Below are 20,330 nucleotides of genomic sequence, written 5' to 3'. Positions count from 1 at the left end.
CTGTGAGGACTTTAAGTGTAAGGCTGTGCATTTTAAATTTTGGATGGCCAGTATGTAGCCCAGTGGTGGTTGAGCGAATGTATGTTTATGTATAGATGCCAAAGACCAGACACTACCCATCGCTTCCAACTCCCCAGTCTGTTCCTTATTCCCTGGTGTCCTGTCCTTTCTTGTCAACACATTAATTATGAGAGACTCAGAAGCCTACATGGCACTGTTCTCCACCTCTCCTGCACCGCCCCCCCTTTTTTGTAATTTAAATTTTCTTCACTCTCCAAAGCCTTTATAGGGTCATGAACTGTACTACACAAATAGAGATTAAAAAAAAAATAAAACGACACAGCGTAAATGTAATGCTTCCAGTAAATGCTGCTGTATCTCTGACGGTTTCCAGCCATTGCTTTAGGATGAAAGTCAGTGCCTCAGGGGTACACTTATCTTCAAGGGGAGAGAGTGAAAACTAGCCACGAAGAAACAGTCCTGCCTCTTTCTGGTTGAGCAGACCTTCAGCAGCAAGTGGATGTCCAGATATGTAGGAGCAGGGGTGGGGAAGGGGACAGAAGGGATGATGCTCTTGATTCAAATGAAAGGAAAGACACTTTCATAGTGGGATGTGGGAAGTGCAGCTTTCTCCATCTCTCTGGACCTTGATTCCCTGATACCAGGAATTATGATATTTATTTATGCCAGGAAAACAGAGGTGCTCAGTGCAGAGAATTGGAAGCCCATTCCACTCTGGACACCATCACAAGCTTATGGGAGACATGGAGTACGGTCATGGTAATGCATCCTAACTGAGGGGCTGGGGTGATGAGCTGCAGAAGAGTGAAAAGTTCTAGAACTATTTCCAAGAACAGCTCAGTTTTTTCCAAACAACATGCACTAGACCTGCTGACAGGGAGAAGGCAGACTGAGACTCCTCATTGTGCTCTAGAAGTAGATTCTATTCACACCTAAGGTGCACATTCAAAGTAGGGGAGAGAGGGACTTCCCTGGTGGTCTAGTGGCTAGGACTCCATGTTCCCAATGCAGGAGGCTGGAGTTCGACCCCTGGTCAGAAAAGTAGATCCCACATATCACAATTAAAAAAAATGACCCTGTATGTCACAACTAGAAGGGTCCTTCTTGCCACAAGAACAGATGCAGCCAGATTAATTAATTAAAAAAAAATAAAGTAGGAAAGAGAATGACTGCTGCCCATCTGGGGCTGGGTGGTGTTTGAATGCTTCCCTTCTGCAGGATGTAAGAGCCTCAGTGGTCATTCCCTGCCACAAGCACTAAAGTCAGGTGGAAAGTGCAAATAACCATTGGTTCTAAACGAACAGGTTTTCCTACAGAGAATTTTGGAATCATGACCCACCCTTTCCCCAGAATGGACTGAATAACTTCATGCCTTCAGGCAAAGGACTCTCTTCTTAACCTCTAACACCTGATGCAAAGAACAGACTCAATTGAAAAGACCCTGATGCTGGAAAAGATTGAAGGCAGGAAGAGAAGGGGACAACAGAGGATGACATGGTTGGATGGCAGCACTGACTCAATGGACATGAGTTTGAGTAAACTCCAGGAGTTGGTGATGGACAGGGAGGCCTGTCGTGCTGCAGTCCATGGGATCACAGAGTTGGACACGACTGAGCGGCTGAACTGAACTGACACCTGAGATGTTTGGACCATGGTGATTTCACAACAGAGAATATTTGCTAATCCTGTTAGATGCTCCCTGAAGCTCTGCCTCAGTGGGGAGCCCATGGAGGGAGTGGAGTTTAGCAGTTGGTAATTTGTTTTCCCACCTGGCTAATGGAGTTGGGCACTTCCAGAAGCTCAGATCCCAGCAGCTCAGCTATCTCCTGCTATCACATGACTCCATCCTCACTGCCAGACCACTCATGAGTCCAGCGTACTCACGTCATCTGGGCTGCCCGCCATTCAGTATCTCGTTTTCCCTTTACAGCAAAATTCAGACTCAAAGTGATCAAATATTCTTTTCTGGCTTAGCTGTATTTCTGCCCTAACCAATTCTAAACTCTCTGCCCTGCAATTTACTGTATCTGGCATTGGTTTTTCCTTTTCCCCATTTGCATTCATTTAGCTTTTTCACTTAAACCTATTATTATGAGATATAGATTCACATGCCTTAGTAAGAAGCAATATTCTTCATCCAGCTTCCCCCAAAGGTGACTTTCTGCATAATGATAGCACAATATCAAAACCAGGAAACTGGGTTTAGTGCCTTTTGTCTACTCTCAAAGGCATTAAGGATTTTTTAAATTGAGAGTTGAAGAACTGCATTTAGCATTATCACACTTTTAAGATTTCTTATCAGATTAATCAGGTAGCAGGTAAGGGTCCAAACAAGGGAGAGGCATGGCCTCTCTCGAAGGAAACCGTTCCGAAGGCCTCTGGCTCTATAATCTCCAACACAGGGATCAGAGAAAATCAGTTTACAATGCATAATGATATGTCTTTATTTCATCAACAGAAATGGTGTCTAGACAAAATTCAGTTAACACTAGCAATTCAATTGAGTGAATTTTTTTTTTTGCACAATAGTGTATTTACAATGAGTAAATGAAGTTTCCATTCATTAGTTCATAACAATGCTTTTTTTCTTCCCCCAAAAAAGGTAAAAATTCTTAGTTACAGAGAATAAGCATCAACAGCCATTTCATTTTTACAATAAAAACCACAAGAAAAAACCACAATCACTTAGGAAATAAAAAGACAAGCCTAAGAACTAGTACAACAAAATGATGCATTGAATTAAGTTACATTAATCGCATAGAATTTGTGTAAAAAGTATGTAGAAAAACACCTGATGTAACCTGTTACAGTCGTTGACCAGTTATGAGAGGTACAGAGGGTTATACAGGTAGATATGTGTGAAAACTGTCCGTATTGTTCGACCTGGGGAGGAAGAGGAGAGGGGCAGTAGCCCCTTGCATACACTGAGAAAACCCTGTTTTGAAAATGGCCTCTGGAGTTTGTAAGGCATAGATTGGAGGTGCACTTGCATTAGACTGGTTCTGGAACAAATTCTCACAGGCCCATAGGACCTCACAAGCAAAGGTGGCACTTGTCTTGAACGGCTCACCGTGTCTGACCAGTGCCCGAAGCTCCTGAACGCCCGTGGAAGCGTCTGAATCTCTCACTAGAAGTGGCAGGTCTTTTACGCCGGGGCGTGAATGGGCCTCTCAGCGTTCACACATGCACACTGCACTGTTAGGACTCCCGTGGAGGTCACCCCTCTGCCTCCAGGCATGTTTTGGTAGAAGACTTAGCATCAAACTGTAGGAAGAAAACCTCTCTTTGTCCAAATCCCTTCACTCTTTCCTGTCCCCACAGGAGCGTCCGGTGCTGCAGTTGAGTCTACCTGAAATGCATACTCTGGGTGCACTTCTGTGTCTAAGGAGGCCACTGTGTTATCTGAGGTCAGTCCACTGGAATGGAAAGGAAAGTCAAAGTTGGTTGTCCTTTGCTGGAGAGTGAAACGCACACACGGTGTCGAAACAGGAAACCAGAGCTATGAAGGTGGGCCTCTGCAACCGAGTGGGTTTTCTTCACAACATGGCAGCATCCTTGTCATATGACAATGAAAATGCACTGATACTCATTTGCTATAAATACTATCTCCAAGGTGGAGTTTAGGAAAATACTATACACTTACTTTTCTTTGCAAGAAATGTTTTTGCACCGTCAGTCGAATAATTTATCCTCCATCTGCCACAATAGGTTTTTTTCTATGTACAAAGACTGCTTGCACGCACTATTTGTGTACAAATATATTTTATTCTGCAGCATCCGTCTTCGATGCTTGGGTCAGGAGATAGCTTGGGCAGTATTCGGCACACACAGCTTACACACAGAATGCCTCCAGGCACACACAATGCCTGCACGAATTCCAATTCCACAAAGGCTTCCCACTGAGCACTGACTTGCCAGTAATGGAACCCACAGCAAAATCCTCAATTTGGGGAAGAAAGACTAACTCATGATCCAGTGAATAGCTTTATTCTTTAAAAAAAAAAAAAAATTGTGTTTCTTTGCCTGTTTATACTGATTTGAGGACAAAACTTCATTCTTTTTGTCCTCTTGATCAGCAACTCCTCCAACAAATGTTAAGTTCTACTGGTGCAGTTTGAAGTCATTTATTAAGTGGCTCCTAGTTGAAAACGGTTATAATGTACAGAGCTAGGGAGAAGGCAATGGCACCCCACTCCAGTACTCTTGCCTAGAAAATCCCATGGACGGAGGAGCCTGGTAGGCTACAGTCCATGGGGTCGCTAAGAGTCGGACACGACTGAGTGGCTTCACTTTCACTTTTCACTTTCATGCACTGGAGGAGGAAATGGCAACCCACTCCAGTGTTCTTGCCTGGAGAATCCCAGGGACAGCGGGGCCTGGTGGGCTGCCGTCTATGGGGTCGCACAGAGTCGGACATGACTGAAGCGACTTAGCAGTAGCAGTAGCAGCAGGGAACCAATAGGGAGTCTAAAGAGCTTTGCAGGTTTTTACTCCTTTTGAAAGGATTATGCTACATAATCTAGCACATGGATCAGCTTGAAGGCGCAAGTGGGTTCTTCAAAGCTGTATATTTTCGCACCTTTGTCTGTTCATTTCTTCTTCTTTATTGGCAATCATAAAGCATTTAGAGAGAAAGTATAGGTTTAGACCTCTTGATAATAGCACTGGACTTCAGTGTGCCCACCTGGTTTTTAGAAGTCCCCTCATGTGAATTCTGTTGCTGGTCCCTGCCTTCCTTTTCAAGGAGAAGTGGCAGCTGACATACTAATCATCAGCCTTTTTTTTTTTTTTTTTACTTCCTTGGGAAAGCAACACAAGGATTAAATCCAAAATCATAGTGCATCTTTAAAGCAGCATACCTTTAGAAATACAGTTAATAAATTACTTGTACACTATACAAAATACCCTTCTCTACGGCAGCATCACCTCTGATGCCTGAGTCATTAGTAAGGGAACCCAGAAGAGGAGGAGCAGGTGGCCTAGTCACTTTTCCAGCTTTTTTTGTTTGTTTGTTTGTTTTTGCCATGGTTTTGTTCCAGAATCAGTATGTCATGAAGTTATTTTATTCAAGGCACCCCCAGATAACGCAGAGAAACAGACATATACAGCAAAGCATGCACCTGCCCAAGCCGGACCAATCTGAACGAAGTGAGGTTGTCTGGAGACACAAGCAGAAAAAAGGCAGATCCGAGGGGAGGACTAGTTTCAGGCAGATGTTAAGTAGCCACAGGATCACCTCCATTGTCCCTGCTGCAGCAGCCCATGCCTACCCCGGCCACTTGGAGACACAATTTCCTGTCATAAGGACCCTCCTGAACATTTCATGGCTGGAATATAAATGCCAGAGTTCCTTATATCTGTAAGGATAGAACCTTAATGGTACAACTAGATGTCACCATTCCACACAAACACTATTCCTTGCTGTTAACTTGCTTTTCTCGTTCATAAAAGACTCGGGTTTCACTAATGGATCCCAGGAAAAGGAGACAGGCTGGTTTTAAAACTCCACTTGAGGCAACCTGGACCCTGGTCCCCAGCTAGTCCTCCCTTTGAATCAACCTGGAAATAATCTTGACAAGCACATGGTTCAGACCAGTAAGAGACACAGACATGTCATGTCAACAACTGAAAAAAGCCAGTCGCTATTCCTGGTGGACAGTGAACCAAATTCCAACAACTTGTTCAAATCTCCAAGAAATCGAAAGACGGTTTCTCCAGCAGTGTTTTTAACTGGTTCCCATGGCAGGCATGGCAAGGGTGTGGTTAGGGAAGAGGAAGACATTTGAGGCAGGAGCTGGCCAGAGGAGGCCATGGGCTGAATTTGGGGGAGAGAAATATAGGAACCCCCTCCCCAGCTGGAAGCCAGCAGCGCAGGACAAAGGAAAGGGGGGCGTTCAAAACGGGGTCAAGATGACCAGGTGCACATGAGTGGGTACCAGGGTCATTCACAGCAATGAGCCAGTTTGGACCTGGTTATGATATGAGCAGAAAACATTCCTTTTTTAAAAGAAGAGGAGGTCACTTAAAAAAGGCAACAAGAGAGTTAAAAAACCAAAAAAAAAAAAAAAACAAACAAACCTTTTAGCCAACTCTTCCACCAGAACACACACCTATGATGGATCACGGCTTTCACACTGAGTTTAAACTGGAGCTGTCCCCAGTTTTCCCCAAAGGCAAACCTCAGAGAAGCACAGAACTAGGCCAAGAAATTCCAACAGCCACAACAGAAACCGCAGCTTCGACTCAGCAGGAGCAAAACGTATCTTAGACAAGTGCACACACACACACACACACACACACACACACACACACGAGAAAAAACAAAAACCCAGAGGCAGGTTCTAAAAGTGGAACTATTTTCAAAGAAAAGCCTTTTTTTTTGTTTTTTTAAACCCTACCGCATGAACCAACAAATTTCTGGCATTCATACATATTTAAACATTTAGCACTAATATTTGTACAGAAAAAAGTTAATAATACTAAAACATGTTACTATGATTTCACTTTTCGCCTACGTCATATACTAATTTCCCCTTTCACATGCAGCTTTAATATCGTCCAAACAATGGCACAAATGAAGAAACAAAACCATCTAGTCCCCACAGCCCACCACCCCACCCCCACATTAAACTGTTCGGGACTCCTCCCCGCAGCCAAGCTGGAGGACCCACAGAAGAGGGGGTGCTGACCTCTCCCCCAACACAGGCTTCAAGGGGTCTGCACCCCTTCCTGTAAACGCAGCCAGGGGCCCACACGCCCCCTGAGCCAAGGGAAGCCACTCTCTGTGGGTTGCAAGCCAACTGGTTTTGCAGCAAAAGAAGGAAATCATCATCAGGAGAGAGTAGGGAGGTGCGTGGTGGGGGTAAGGGGCAGGGAGGGCTCCTGGATGCATCGTGTCCAAAGCCTCAGATGAAATCTGCCTTCAGACCAAGAAAATTGGTGGGAAAACCTCAGGATGCAACTTAAAGCATTTGGAGAAAGAAGGGACAAAGAAATACTTTTGTCTGCGCCAGGAACAGACATCAGGCTACAACTGTCCTGCTCTCTCCTACTTGGGCGGGGCCAGCGGCATTAACCCCAGGACAGCCGCAGAAAGGTGGGACCCCCAGGGCGATGACTCAAACCCCCTCAGGTGAGTCCCAGGGGAGGCAGGTCCGGGGCAGGGTGGCCAAGCAGCCAAGTCCTTTGAAGGAGAAGTTCCTACTTGTCCTATACATCCAGAGCAGGCAGAGGCCTGGGGCAGTGTTGAAATGAATGGGACTTACTCCCTGTCTAAGAAACCAGTTCTAACTTGGTATCTAGGAGCCAAAGCCTGCTGAGTTCCGGTATAACATGACGATTCCCGCTGTTTCAATGCACTTTCCAGTGAGATGTCCAAACTCTTTCCCCACTTAGAAATCTGAACATCAACTCTGAACTCTCTGCATTTTAACTTTGCTTAGGAAAAGGTGGGGAGGAGGTGAGATATAAAAATATTCAAGCAGATTATTGTCTACATCCTAGGATGAATTCATTATTTGGCAAGATTGTTTTTCTTACATAATTATCACCTGAGTGCTTTTTTTTTTTTTTAATTAGCTGTTTTACTTTTTGAAGTAAGAGCAAAGAATATACAGTTTACTTGAGTTATACTGAAGTGACAACTTCATTTAAGAAAATAGGTTTGACCCAAAACTCAGTGCAAGTGGCAAAGTTGACCTTGACTGTACAGTATCCGCAAAAAAAAAAAAAAAAAAAAGCCTATGATACTCAACTGGCACCGTCTGACAGTGCCCAAATCAAACTAAACCAACAAAAAAATAAAAGGTCTGAAATAAAATGTCAAAGAAAGCTTCCAACACTGAATTCTGTCCATAAATAAGCACAACTTCAACTGTGAAGCAAGAAAAACGACCAGGTTAACAGTTACAAACCGGTTCTAGCATCAGAGACAAAAGAAGAGGAATGTTGGAACCTGTTTATAAACGAGAAACCAAGTTTCCAGTTTTAGGATGAGAAAATTGAGGCATGCAGGACTTTTGCATATGGAGAGAGATAATATATTTCATATATATTATATATATAATATGTACAGTCTAGCTATAAAACTTTGATGTGTATAGAAGCTGTCTTCCATGAAAAAAGTTGAACATTCAGAAGAAATTCCTGAGATAGGGTTTGTGACATGGGCCACTGAGAAAAGAAATCCGTGGTTGGGTCCTAGAGGTGTTATAATCTATCCCTGTAAAGACTGAAATGAACCCACAGACAGACAGCGTTGCCACTGTCGTCTTTCCTTGCCTGAACAAGGGGTAGCACCATTGTGAAGGTAACTATATGTTGCTCCTGCTTGAAGGGAGGAGAGAATACTAAGAAACAGTATTGCTGCTAAGACCGCTGTAGTGTGCACCAGATTCCTTCTCGGTTCTTCCAGACGACAGACGAACAGCACCGCAGCCTGACCCAAGGACACCTGTGTGGGAGAGGGCTGAGAACTCGGGGGCAGGCCGTCACTGGGTGTAATCTTTCCTGGGTTGTTCATCCGTTGTACACTTATCAGTCATTTCCTGGCAGAAGTCCACGGTCACCGTTTGGCTCCTGGGTTCCAGGGGAGGCCCTCTCTCAGAGAAGGTCCCTGGGTCAGTGCCTTCCAGCCTCCGAGCAGAAGTACAGTTCTCTGAGGCGTTGCTGGGGGCCCAGGGAGGGCCGGGGGCCGCTGCCCCCTGCTCCAAGCAGCAGGGTGCACTTTCCCCCACCGCGCACTGAGGGGTGGCAAGGTTCTGCTCCACGCTCAGGGGCGTGGGGTTAATACTGGGGGCTGTGGGAAGACCCACGGGTCTGAGGACAGGGCAGTACCGATGCAGGGCCTGGATCTGCTCGGGGCTCTGGATGTCTCGGCAGACTTCCTGGGAGAGGCAAGAGAAGTTGTCCAGCAGTTCTCCCATGCATGCTTTCAGCTGATTCCTCTCTGACAACAGCTTCTCTTTCTCACACACCTGGATAAGACAGGAAAAAGAGGCATACTGAAAAGCAGAGACATTATTTTGCCAACAAAGGTCGGTCTAGCCAAGGCTATGGTTTTTCCAGTGGTCATGTATGGATGTGAGAGTTGGACTGTGAAGAAAGCTCAACACCGAAGAATTGATGCTTTTGAACTGTGGTGTTGGAGAAGACTCTTGAGAGTCCTTTGGACTGCAAGGAGATCCAACCAGTCCATTCTGAAGGAGATCAGCCTTGGGATTTCTTTGAAAGGAATGATGCTAAAGCTGAAACTCCAGGACTTTGGCCACCTTATTCGAAGAGTTGACTCATTGGAAAAGACTCTGATGCTGGGAGGGATTGGGGGCAGGAGGAGAAGGGGATGACAGAGGATGAGATGGCTGGATGGCATCACTGACTCGATGGACGTGAGTCTCAGTGAACTCCAGGAGTTGGTGAGGGACACGGAGGCCTGGCGTGCTGCAATTCATGGGGTCGAAAAGAGTCGGACATGACTGAGCGACTGAACTGAACTGAACTGATCCAGCCTGAATGCGAGGAGCTGATACCCTGTGTTCTGTGGGGGGTTCCTACTTCAGTTTTTTGCATCCTACATTAGAGTGTAACTCAAGAATGACTGGGGCTTCCCCAGTGCCTCAGAGATAAAGAATCTGCCTGCAATGCACGAGCCACAGGAAACATAGGTTCAAACCCTATGTCAGGAAGATCCCCTGGAGGAGGGCATTGCAACTCACTCTAGTATTCTTGCCTGGACAATCCCATGGACAGAGGAGCCTCGTGGGCTATAATCCATGGGGTCGCAAAGAGTTGGACATGACTGAAGCAACTTGGCACGCATGCATTCATGAATGACTAGGTCAGAATCTAGAAACTTAAAAGTTCCCTATCCATATTTTTGCCATATCTTCCATCTGAGCAGCCCACTGAGATGTGCCAGCGTCCATGACACCTTCCCTGTGGCAGTTCTTCATCCTTTTCTGAGGCTTAGCTAAAAAAGTGAAAGTTGCTCAGTCTTGTCCGACTCTTTGCGACCCCATGGACTATATATAGTCCATGGAATTCTCCAGGCCAGAATACTGGAGTGGGTAGCTGTTCCCTTCTCCAGGGGATCTTCCCAGCCCAGGGATTGAACCCAGGTCTCCCCCATTGCAGGTAGATTCTTCATCAGCTGAGCCACCAGGGAAGCCGTGGCCAAGCAACCAGCAAAGTCTCCACCCACCAGAAAACTGTAGACAATCAAGGTTCCAGTTTCCTGGTATTTGGGGTTTGAAGAGAATCAATTGGAAACTCTCAGTTTCCAACGTTATAGTTGAAAATCTCCCCCAGATACATTAGGGTTTGATTTCTGAAGGTCAAAAATAACTGACCAATTCCAACTATAAGACATTCTGTAAAAAGGCAAAACTATAGAGACACAAAAAGATCAGTATCTGCCAGGGGTTGGGGGTGGGGAGGGAGGTAAGAATAACTGAAACACAAAGGATTTTTAGGGCATGCAACACGTCACTGTCATAGCAAATACATATCATTATACATTTGTCCAAACCCACAGAACATACAACATCAAGAGTGACCCCTAAGGCAAATTATGGACTTTGAGTGATTACAATTTATCAATACAGACTCACCACTCTGAGAAGACTGTGAGTGAGCAGAGGGAAGGAGCAGGTGGGAACTCTTATTTTCCCTTTAATTTTTCTGTGAACCTAAAACTTCTCTAAAAAAGCAAGTCTATTAAAAAAAACACATGAAAATTGCAAAAAAAACTCAACTACTGAAGTTTCTTATGGTTCACCCTATATCAGCATGCTCTTGGCCTTTGCAGCAGACCGACTGAACACAACGAGTCCTCCTATGATGGCTGAGGACTGTGTAGTGAGTCTCAAGTACCCAGTCTCTCTGGACATGGAAAGTGCCCACAGAGGTGCTAAGACAGGCTTAGTGTACTAGCCCAGGGTTCTGAGATGTTCTCCTCAGAGAAGATGCCATATAGACTCTAGTGTAACTAAAATTCATCACCCTATCAGAGAGATAAATGTGGTCATAACTATCTGTGTCAAGACAGAACATAAGGAATCTCCCTGAGACACAATTGCAGTGAAATGGATGGAGAGACGGGACATTTGAAGGGGTGTGAAGTGAGTCCTGACCCTTTGCAAGGGTACGCTGAGGGCTGAGGAGTGGATGAGAGAGGATGGGAAAGAGAGAGAGAAGAGGGAAGAGGGAAGAGGGAAGAGAGAGAGCCAGAGATTGAGAGAGAGCGAGAGGAGAGTGAAGCAAACATATGACCACGGGGTCTCCTACATGGGAGCTGCACGTGCTGAAACACGAATGCAATCTGGCAGGCAGTGTGGGCACGTGTGTCGGAGACAGAGATTTACATGGGGAAAGGGCACCTGCTAAAATATTTATAAATTTATCAAGAAAACATGTTTTAAAGATGAAAAATAAACAGATGTACAAGTGCCACTTGAGAGAGACATACATTTTGCTAAATACATTTTGCGAGTTTGCAAAAGCAGAGTGAGTGCCATGCGGGAGACCAGTGGGAGTGAGTGGGCGGGACCAGCCTGTGGACACCGCCCCCCAGCGAGCTGGTGGAAGTGGAGGTACGGAATAAAACACATCCGGAGGGCCCCCAAGGAAAGGATATCTTACACCAGTAGCTGTGCAACTTGGACCTCCTTCCCTGGACCTGCAACTCAGCAAACTGAGAGGGAACACCATCCTTGGGAAGGATCTCGGTCTCAATTCTGCCACATCTTCTTGGCCAAGTCACCCACCCCTCAATGCCCACCGACCTGCAACATGTCCTGGGCCACTTTCTAGAAGGAAGAAAGTGAAATGCTGCCTGTGGCAGTGTTTTGGCTCTCTGCAGGAAAGGCCGTATAAATCCAGGCCTCGGTTAACAGCAGGATGCTTTAAGTCACAGGTGTACTGTGGATGAGCGTGTGACACTCACATTCCATGGGGAAGGTAGCACATTATTCAAGGGGTTTCCAAAAGGCAAGGGGAGAACTAGGAGATGCCCTCTGGTTTCAGCTGAGCAATATCAGCACAGAGCTCTAAGTTTCTGCCCGGTGTGTGGCTTAGACTTTTTAAATTTGTTCAGTATGACATAAGTACACAGAGAAGAGATCTAATTACAAAAAATCAGGCATTTCTCAAATATGGGTGATTAGATTTATTCCTGTACCTGGAAAAGAGCGCAGGGCCAGAATTACCATAGGCATATACTTAAGGTTCGATGGCTTATCCCCAGCAGGCCTAGCCTCGCCTGAGCACCTAGCTAAGCCAAGCAGGCTTCCAGAAGACCCATACTCACCAGCAGCAGTATCTGGCTTCCTGATGTCAGCTTAAATTAAACATTTTTTGTTGCTGTTGTTACATGTGTGTGCTTGGTCGCTCAGTTGTGTCCAATTCTTTGGGACCCCATGGATTGTAGCCCTCCAGGCTCCTCTGCCCATGGGATTCTCCAGGCAAGAATACTGGAGTGGGTTGCCATGCCCTCCTCCAGGGGATCGTTCTGGCCCAGGAACTGAATCTGCATTTCAGACATTTCCTGCATTGGCTGGAGGGTTCTTTACCACTAGCGCCACCTGGGAAGCCTCGTCGTTGTTGTTGTTAGAACAACATTAAAGAAAAACTTGAAAAGAGAAGGAATTTTCAATCCCAGGACTCAGTCACAATTTCCAATACATTTTAGGGCAACAGATATTTCCTGAGAGGCTTCAGTGGGCTTGCACTGGAGACTCAGAGATCGTCAAGACTGTCCTTGTCATGAGGAATCTACAGTCTAGGGCCAGGATTGAGGAGACAGACAGATACACAGATAATGCAAGACTAATGTGATAAGTACAAAGTCAGATGTCAGAAAGGGCTCTGAGGACAGAGACTCAGCCTCACCAAAGACTCAGGAAAGGGGTTTCTAGGAGGAGACAGTAACCTGACTTTTAAGGAACAAAAGACACAGATAAGAAAACAGTCGAGGACTGTCCCAGGTAGAGGAGACACAGCCGAGGCAGGAACACAGAGGTGCAGACAGCAGGAGATGGGGCTGGGGGAAGTGCACCGAGTTTGACTTTCTTGGGGGTCCAGTTCCAGGAAGGGACTGGAAGGTGACACTAGAGGGGTAGACTGAGTCACAGACAGCACAGTGCATCTTGTTGAGGAACCTGGCCTTTATCGTGTAGGTGACGGGAGCTGCTGAACACGCGTAAATCTTCCCTGCTTGGTGGGTGTTAATTAGATTAAAAAGAAAACAAAACACGATGTCCAGGACTATCTTGAGAACCGGTAACATTAAAAATTTTTTCTTTAATTTTTTAATTGCTTTACAATCCTGTGTTAGTTTCTGCTGCATAGCAACGTGAATCAGCTATACCTATACATATATCCCCTCCCTTTAGCCTCATTCCCATCCCCCACTCCCATCTTACCCCTGTAGGTTGTCACAGAGCACTGAGCTGAGCCCCCTGTGCTGTACAGCAGCCTCCCACTAGCTGTCTATTTCATACATGGTAGTGGAGATATGTAAGTGCTACTCTCTTGGTTCACCCCACCCTCTCCTTCCCCCACTGTCTCCACAAGTCCAGACAACAAGTAACATTTATTCAAAGTTTCTCAAGTGGGTCTTAGGAAGCATCACTACAAACAAAGCTAGTGGAGGTGATGGAATTCCAGTTGAGCTCTTTCAAATCCTGGAAGATGATGCTATGAAAGTGCTGCATTCAATATGCCAGCTAATCTGGAAAACTCAGCAGTGGCCACAGGACTGGAAAAGGTCAGTTTTCATTCCAATCCCAAAGAAAGGCAATGCCAAAGAATGTTCAAACTACCACACAATTGCACTCATCTCACACGCTAGCAAAGTAATGTTCAAAATTCTCCAAGCCAGGCTTCAACAGTACATGAATTGTGAACTTCCAGATGTTCAAGCTGGATTTAGAAAAGGCAGAGGAACCAGAGATCAAATTGCCAACATCCGTTGGATCACCAAAAAAGCAAGAGAGTTCCAGAAAAACATCTAGTTCTGCTTTATTGACTATGCCAAAGTCTTTGTGTGGATCATAACAAACTGTGGAAAATTCTTCAAGAGATGGGAATACCAGATCACCTGACCTGCCTCCTGAGAAATCTGTATGCAGGTCAAGAAGCAACAGTGAGAACTGGATATGGAACAACAGACTGGTTCCAAACTGGGAAAGGAGTACGTCAAGGCTGTATATTGTCACCCTGCTTATTTAACTTACATGCAGAGTACATCACGAGAAATGCTGGACTAGATGAAGCACAAGCTGGAATCAAGATTGCTGGGAGAAATATCAATAACCTCAGATATGCAGATGATACCATATTTATGGCAGAAAGTGAAGAACTAAAGAGCCTCTTGAGGAAAGTGGAAGAGGGGAGTGAAAAAGTTGGCTTAAAACTCAACATTCAGAAAACTAAGATTATGGCATCTGGTCCCATCACTTCATGGCAAATAGATGGGGAAACAATGGAAACTGAGAGACTTTATTTTTTGGGCTCCAAAATCACTGCAGATGGTGACTGCAGCCATGAAATTAAAAGACGCTTAATCCTTGGAAGAAAAGTTATGACCAACCTAGACAGCATATTAAAAAGCAGAGACATTACTTTGCCGACAAAGGTCTGTCTAGTCAAAGCTATTTTTTTTCAGCAGTCATGTATGGATGTGAGAGCTAGACCATAAAGAAAGCTGAGTGCTGAAGAACTGATGCTTTTGAACTGTGGTGTTGGAGAAGACTCTTGAGAGTCTCTTGGACTGCAAGGAGATCCAGCCAGTCCATCCTAAAGGAGATCAGTCCTGGGTGTTCATTGGAAGGACTGATGCTAAAGCTGAAACTCCAATACTTTGACCACCTGATGCAAAGAACTGACTCATTTGAAAAGACTCTGATGCTGGGAAAGATTGAAGGAGGGAGGAGAAGGGAATGACAGAGGATGAGATGGCTGGATGGCATCACCAACTCGATGGACATTAGTTTGAATAAGCTCCAGGAGTTGGTGATGGCCAGGGAAGCCTGGCATACTGCAGTCCATGGGGTCTCGAAGAATCGGACACGCCTGAGTGACTGAACTGAACTGAACCTGAACTCTCAAATGTCTTATCATGCTCTTAGGTTCTCATTAGGACATTGGCTTACCATGAGGCAAAGGACTGTCATGTATAGCCTGAGGACCCAAACTCAGGTCTTGACCACAGTACGTGGCCTCCCTCTTCTTCAGGCTGCCACAGACATGGGACCTGGGATGAATTTCTAGGATTGGGCCAGCAATGAATGAGCTGAATGAGGCTGTACTTCAAGGGTACAGTCAGGAACCAGAGGCCACTTGGATTTACTTCCTGTAGTTTAAGGTTGCTGATCCAGAAGGGAATGCAGACTACTGAGTGAGGGGGAGGCTTGAAAGATCAAACAATAGTCTCAGAGACAAAAGACTCCCAGGCACAGGAAGAGGTGACAACCACTCTGAGGCAGAAGTGCAGAATTCAGGACCCCAGGGCTGCTGAAGGGCTTCAGGAGATCAGGTGGCTGAGCGGCCCCTGGTGGCAGGCTGGCGTCCTGCCCCTAACCTACACCTCCGTGGGAGGCAGGAGAAAGTGCAATAACAAGATCTGGGATCAGACAACCAGACTTGCTTTCAAGCTCCATCACATGGTGGGGAGTTATCAAACCTCTCTGCACTCTGGTTTCCTTCTCTGTGAATGGAGATAAAGTAGTACTTAAATCATAGGGCTGATGTGAGGATTACATGTGACATCTACAGAAAGAGACCAGAATAATACCTGGTCCACATATGCAGCAATAAATGTTAGCTCTAGACTCACGTTGAATGGAAAATAAGAAGAATTACCTCTACGGGAGGGAAGGAATGGTAGTTTCAGATTAGCAGAGGCAAGCTATTATACACAGGATGGATGAACAACGAGGTCCTAGGATATGGCACAGGGAATTACATTCAGTATCCTATGACAAACCATAATGGAAAAGAATATGAAAAAGTATATGCATATAACTGAGTCACCTTGCTGTACAAAGGAAACTAACACAACACTGTGAATCAATTAGACTTCAAAAAAAAAGAATCACCTCTATACGAATGTGAAAGTGAAAGTCGCTCAGTGTTGTCCGACTCTTTGCGACCCCATGCACTATACAGTCCATGGCATTCTCCAGGCCAAAATACTGGAGTGGGTAGCCTCTCCCTTCTGCAGGTGATGTTCCCAACACAGGGATCAAATGCATTGCAGGAAGATTCTTTACCAGCTGAGCCACCGGGGAAGGTTGGTGGTTTGAGCACACCCAGGGACGACTGCCCCTGTGATCTATACAAATGGCTAAGATATAAAATACTGACACACAATCACACAGCCGCATAGACACACATATGTTACAGATGTAAAGCTATTATTTTTTAAGAACTCCTTTAAAAATCAATGCGAATGTCCCTGAATGGTGGCCCTTCTCTCTGCCTGTCTGGCCTTTGCTACTGAAAGTCTGCATCAGTCTTGGTCATTCCAGGTTGCTGACAGCAAAGGGCGAGCCAACTCACCAGTTTGCGGATTTCACATTCTAAGTTCTGAATACAGTCCAGCTTCCTCTTGCGGCAGCGCTGGGCGGCGATACGGTTTTTGCTGCGCCGGCGGACATCGTGAATGAACTCTAACTGCTCCGATGTCAGCTTGTGCATCTTGATCATCATCTGGAAGTCATTCCTCGGAAGGTCTGTGATTTGATCGACAGGAAATGGAAGTTTGACCTGCAACCAAGAGTAACAGAACATGATTATGGCAGCTGGATTTTATAGTTTTCATTCTGGAGAGTGGAACATCAAAAAATGGTAAAATCTCCTTTTTAATGATGACCAAGTACTATGAAAACAACTGAAGCAAGCAGTGATGATTCTTTCCTGTTCCAAATATAAATAAGATGAAATATTCAGACAAACACAATGTGAACACACACATATTATGATGTGGTTATCATTCCTGAGCTCTTAGAAGCAAACAGCATGGAAACAATGGAAAATGTATACACTGTCATGGCCACAGCGCTTTCGTAAGCAGGGCTCTACAATTAGTTGAAACCAACTCCCATTGAGCCTCAACTCAGTGAAGTAACAATTTATAGACAGACATCATCTGAGGAATCATCTAAAACACTTGAATTAAGAGAGCCCTGTACACCTTGGAGATGCTGGAAAGATGAAACAGTCGGTGTGATTTGTAGTTGCAGCAGCGTAAGGGAGACAGATATAGGGAGAGACCCTGGCGAGGCTACATCATTGAGATCTAGGAGTTAGAACTGGCTTTTAGTCCTTCCTGCCAGACTTGAGACTTCAGGCTGGTCACCATACTTTTCTGAGCCCCCGTTTCCTCATCTGCAAAATGGGGCATGCCTTTTAGCTGCACAGTGCTATTATATACCCATGAGGCACTATGGATTTTTGGAAAATAAAAAGGCCCATGCTCTCACATTTTCTTTTACAATGTGATGCTGACCTTCCTCTGTCAAAAGGTGGGATGCATGTTCCTGCCTTTTGACCAAAACAATGAAATGGGAGTAGTCCATGTAACTTCTGAGGTGACATCATAAGACCTGTACAGTATCTTCTTAGGCCTCTTAGATCAGGGCCAACCTAGGCCATGGACCAGCACCTCCTGACAGACCAGCGGCAGCATTTGATCAGAAATAAAAGGCACAATAAATGCAATGCGCTTGAATCATCCAGAAACCATCTTCCCCACAATCAGTCTGTGGAAAAATTATCTTCCACAAAATCAGTCCCTGGTGCCAAAAAGGTTGGGGACCGCTATCTAAGACTGTGCTCTCTTTAGGACACATTGTGGAGAGGCCCAGGTAGAGAGGAACTGAGGTCTCCAGCCAACAGCCAGCATCACCTCATCAGTCCCATGAATGAGCCACCTTGGATGAGGATCCTCCAGGCCCAGGCAAACCTCCAGAGGTTGCCTCCTGCCAACATCTGACTTAAACCCCACGAGATATTCTGAGCCAGGCATGCTCAGATGGGCCACTTCTGAATTCCAGACCCACAGAAACAATGAGAAATGTTAAATGATTGTTTGAAGCTACAAAGTTTTGGGGTGATTTGTTGCATGGGTGCGTGCTAAGTCTCTTTAGCTGTGTCCGACTCTTTGACCCTATAGACCATAGACCACCAGGCTTCTCTGTCCACGGGATTCTCCTGGCAAGAATACTGGAGAGGGTTGCCAAGCTCTCCTCCAGGGGTTCTTCCCCACCCAGGGACAGAAGCTACATCTCTTACATCTCCTGCGTTGGCAGGGAGGTTCTTTACCACTATGCCACCTGGGAAGCCCTGGGATGATTTGTTATGCAGCAACAAATAATTGATGCAGATACTGTTTTCAGCAAGAGTCTCACTTTCAAATTCTTGTAAATCAAGGAAAAGGTGAGCATCCTCCAAAGAATCCTTCTTTAGCATTTAGCAGAGAACCAACGTTCTCTCGAGCTTCCTCTGCACCAAGATAGAGAACACAGACCTGCACCTTCCAGTAGTCTGCCACTGCCCCCTTCAGGACTCCCTATGAGGCAGAGACTTCAGGAGTCAGCTCTGGTCCCGTCCAGAAGCTTCTGGAAGTGGAAGGTTGAGTGTTGCTTGGCCAAGACACAGTGTTTCCCAGCTCAGGGGCTGAGCGCCTGCTTAACACGAGCATCTGCTTTGGGTACACCAGCAGATGGAGCTATAAACCTAAACTTCGTTCAGGCACTAGCCCAGCGCTGTCCAATGCAAACAACGTGAGCTGCCAGTGGGATTGTTACGCCTTCTAGTAGCCACGTTAAAGGAAGTGAAAAGAAACAGGTGACACTAATTTTAATAATAGACCAAATAGAACCTAATGTAGCTAAAATATTATCAACAGTAATCAGCATAAAATTAATAAGACATTTCACTTTTGGGGGGATACCACATTTTCAAAACCCGAGGTGCATTTTATACTTGGGTGTGCCTCACCATTCAGACTAGCCTCATTTCCAGTGCTCAGTAGCCACATGCGGCGTGTGCCTCCTGTACTGGGCAGCATAGCTTTAGCAGACAGAACAAGTAGACTCGAGTGAACTTGGATAACCAGAGGAACAGACAGGCCATTCTGGGTTTAACTGATCAAAATCCTTTTGGTGAAGAAATAGCCCTTAGTTAGTATTCAGAACCTACAGGGTTATGTCTGGGTCATTCAGGGGAGTGAGAGGAAGATCTTTAATCCTGAGCTCAGGCTTTTGCTTTGGTTGCATCAGAGGCAGGCAGCCCCTGAGTGAGTCTGGACCCTGGCATTTGTGGTTACTTAATCCCCTGGCACAAAGGCAATCCTAGTAAATGATCGTTTGCCTTCCTGCGTCTCGGTGCGACGGCTCAGTCAGGTTTCTTCATAGCTCTAAGCCTGTGAGACGTGGCATTTGCTGAAGGCTCCCGATGGGTGCTCTGATTGAACTTCCATAGGGCAACCTCTGTTCCATGACAGCTGTCCAATGCTGGCTCAGGAGGGCAGAAATCACCACAGTGCGCATAACAGCACAGTTGGCTCAGCCCTGCTCCAGCCGCTAATGACGGGCGGTCAGCACAAACAGCTCCTTGTTATGGGCCCGGCAAAGGGCTTTGTCCACAGGCCGTGTTTGCACAGGGCTTATTATGATACGAAAGAATGTTTGATTTCTCTTTTATATGCCTTGGATAACAAACAGACTCAGATCCTGGACAGTACCTACACAACACAGAGGTCTGTCTGTTGGGCACAGGGATGTCCCCACACCAGGCAGCAGGCGTGTTTTCACAGCAGGCATGACAATGCTTTGGGCCTCACGGCGTCTCCCCCTCTGCTGACAACAAAGCGATTCTGCTGATGCTCTACATTTTCAGACAGAATATATACCTATGGCTCAGGCCACAGGGAAAGTCACAAGGCCTTCTATACCAAGGGCTACTGTATTTAACATTCTCTAGACAGCCTGTATAAAAAATAAACCACTATGGTAACAGCACCGAGGTTGACAGGAAAGAGGAAAAATCAACAATGCTGGTTTCAGAGTCCTTGAAGCAAAAGGCCATATAACTTTTCAGCAGAGCTGTTGCAACTCAAGCTGCTTTGCAGAGGTTGAAGGAAAATTGTCCACTATAGACTCTTCCATGTGAAAAAAATCCCCCCAGCCCCAACTACTCTGGTCTCTTTCTAAAGTGTGCTGCGACCCCCTCAAGCAAGGGAGGGATTACCCCAACTACCAAAGGGAAGCCCCTGACGTCGTTCTTGGAAAGGTGTGGCAGAAACCTTA

The 20,330-nt window shown here is 45.7% G+C and overlaps 1 protein-coding gene across 6 annotated transcripts in view; it reads right to left on the bottom strand.

Annotated features, from left to right (window-relative positions):
* Positions 1 to 2,440: 2,440 nt before the first annotated feature.
* The window catches only part of BACH2 (BTB domain and CNC homolog 2), a 395,373-nt gene continuing 377,483 nt past the window's right edge, over positions 2,441 to 20,330 (bottom strand). For all 6 annotated transcript variants that reach the window (XM_059889877.1, XM_059889876.1, XM_024996978.2 and 3 more), the window contains 2 exons: positions 16,579 to 16,785; positions 2,441 to 8,996 (listed from right to left, as the gene is read on the bottom strand). In XM_059889877.1, the coding sequence (XP_059745860.1) occupies positions 8,511 to 8,996; positions 16,579 to 16,785 (693 nt within the window). In that variant the 3' untranslated portion in view covers positions 2,441 to 8,510. The remainder of the gene's footprint in view (positions 8,997 to 16,578; positions 16,786 to 20,330) is intronic.

This window comes from Bos taurus, chromosome 9 (genome assembly GCF_002263795.3).
Source record: "Bos taurus isolate L1 Dominette 01449 registration number 42190680 breed Hereford chromosome 9, ARS-UCD2.0, whole genome shotgun sequence".
Taxonomy (NCBI): Eukaryota; Metazoa; Chordata; class Mammalia; order Artiodactyla; family Bovidae; genus Bos; species Bos taurus.
This window is presented reverse-complemented; position numbering and strand designations above follow the sequence as displayed.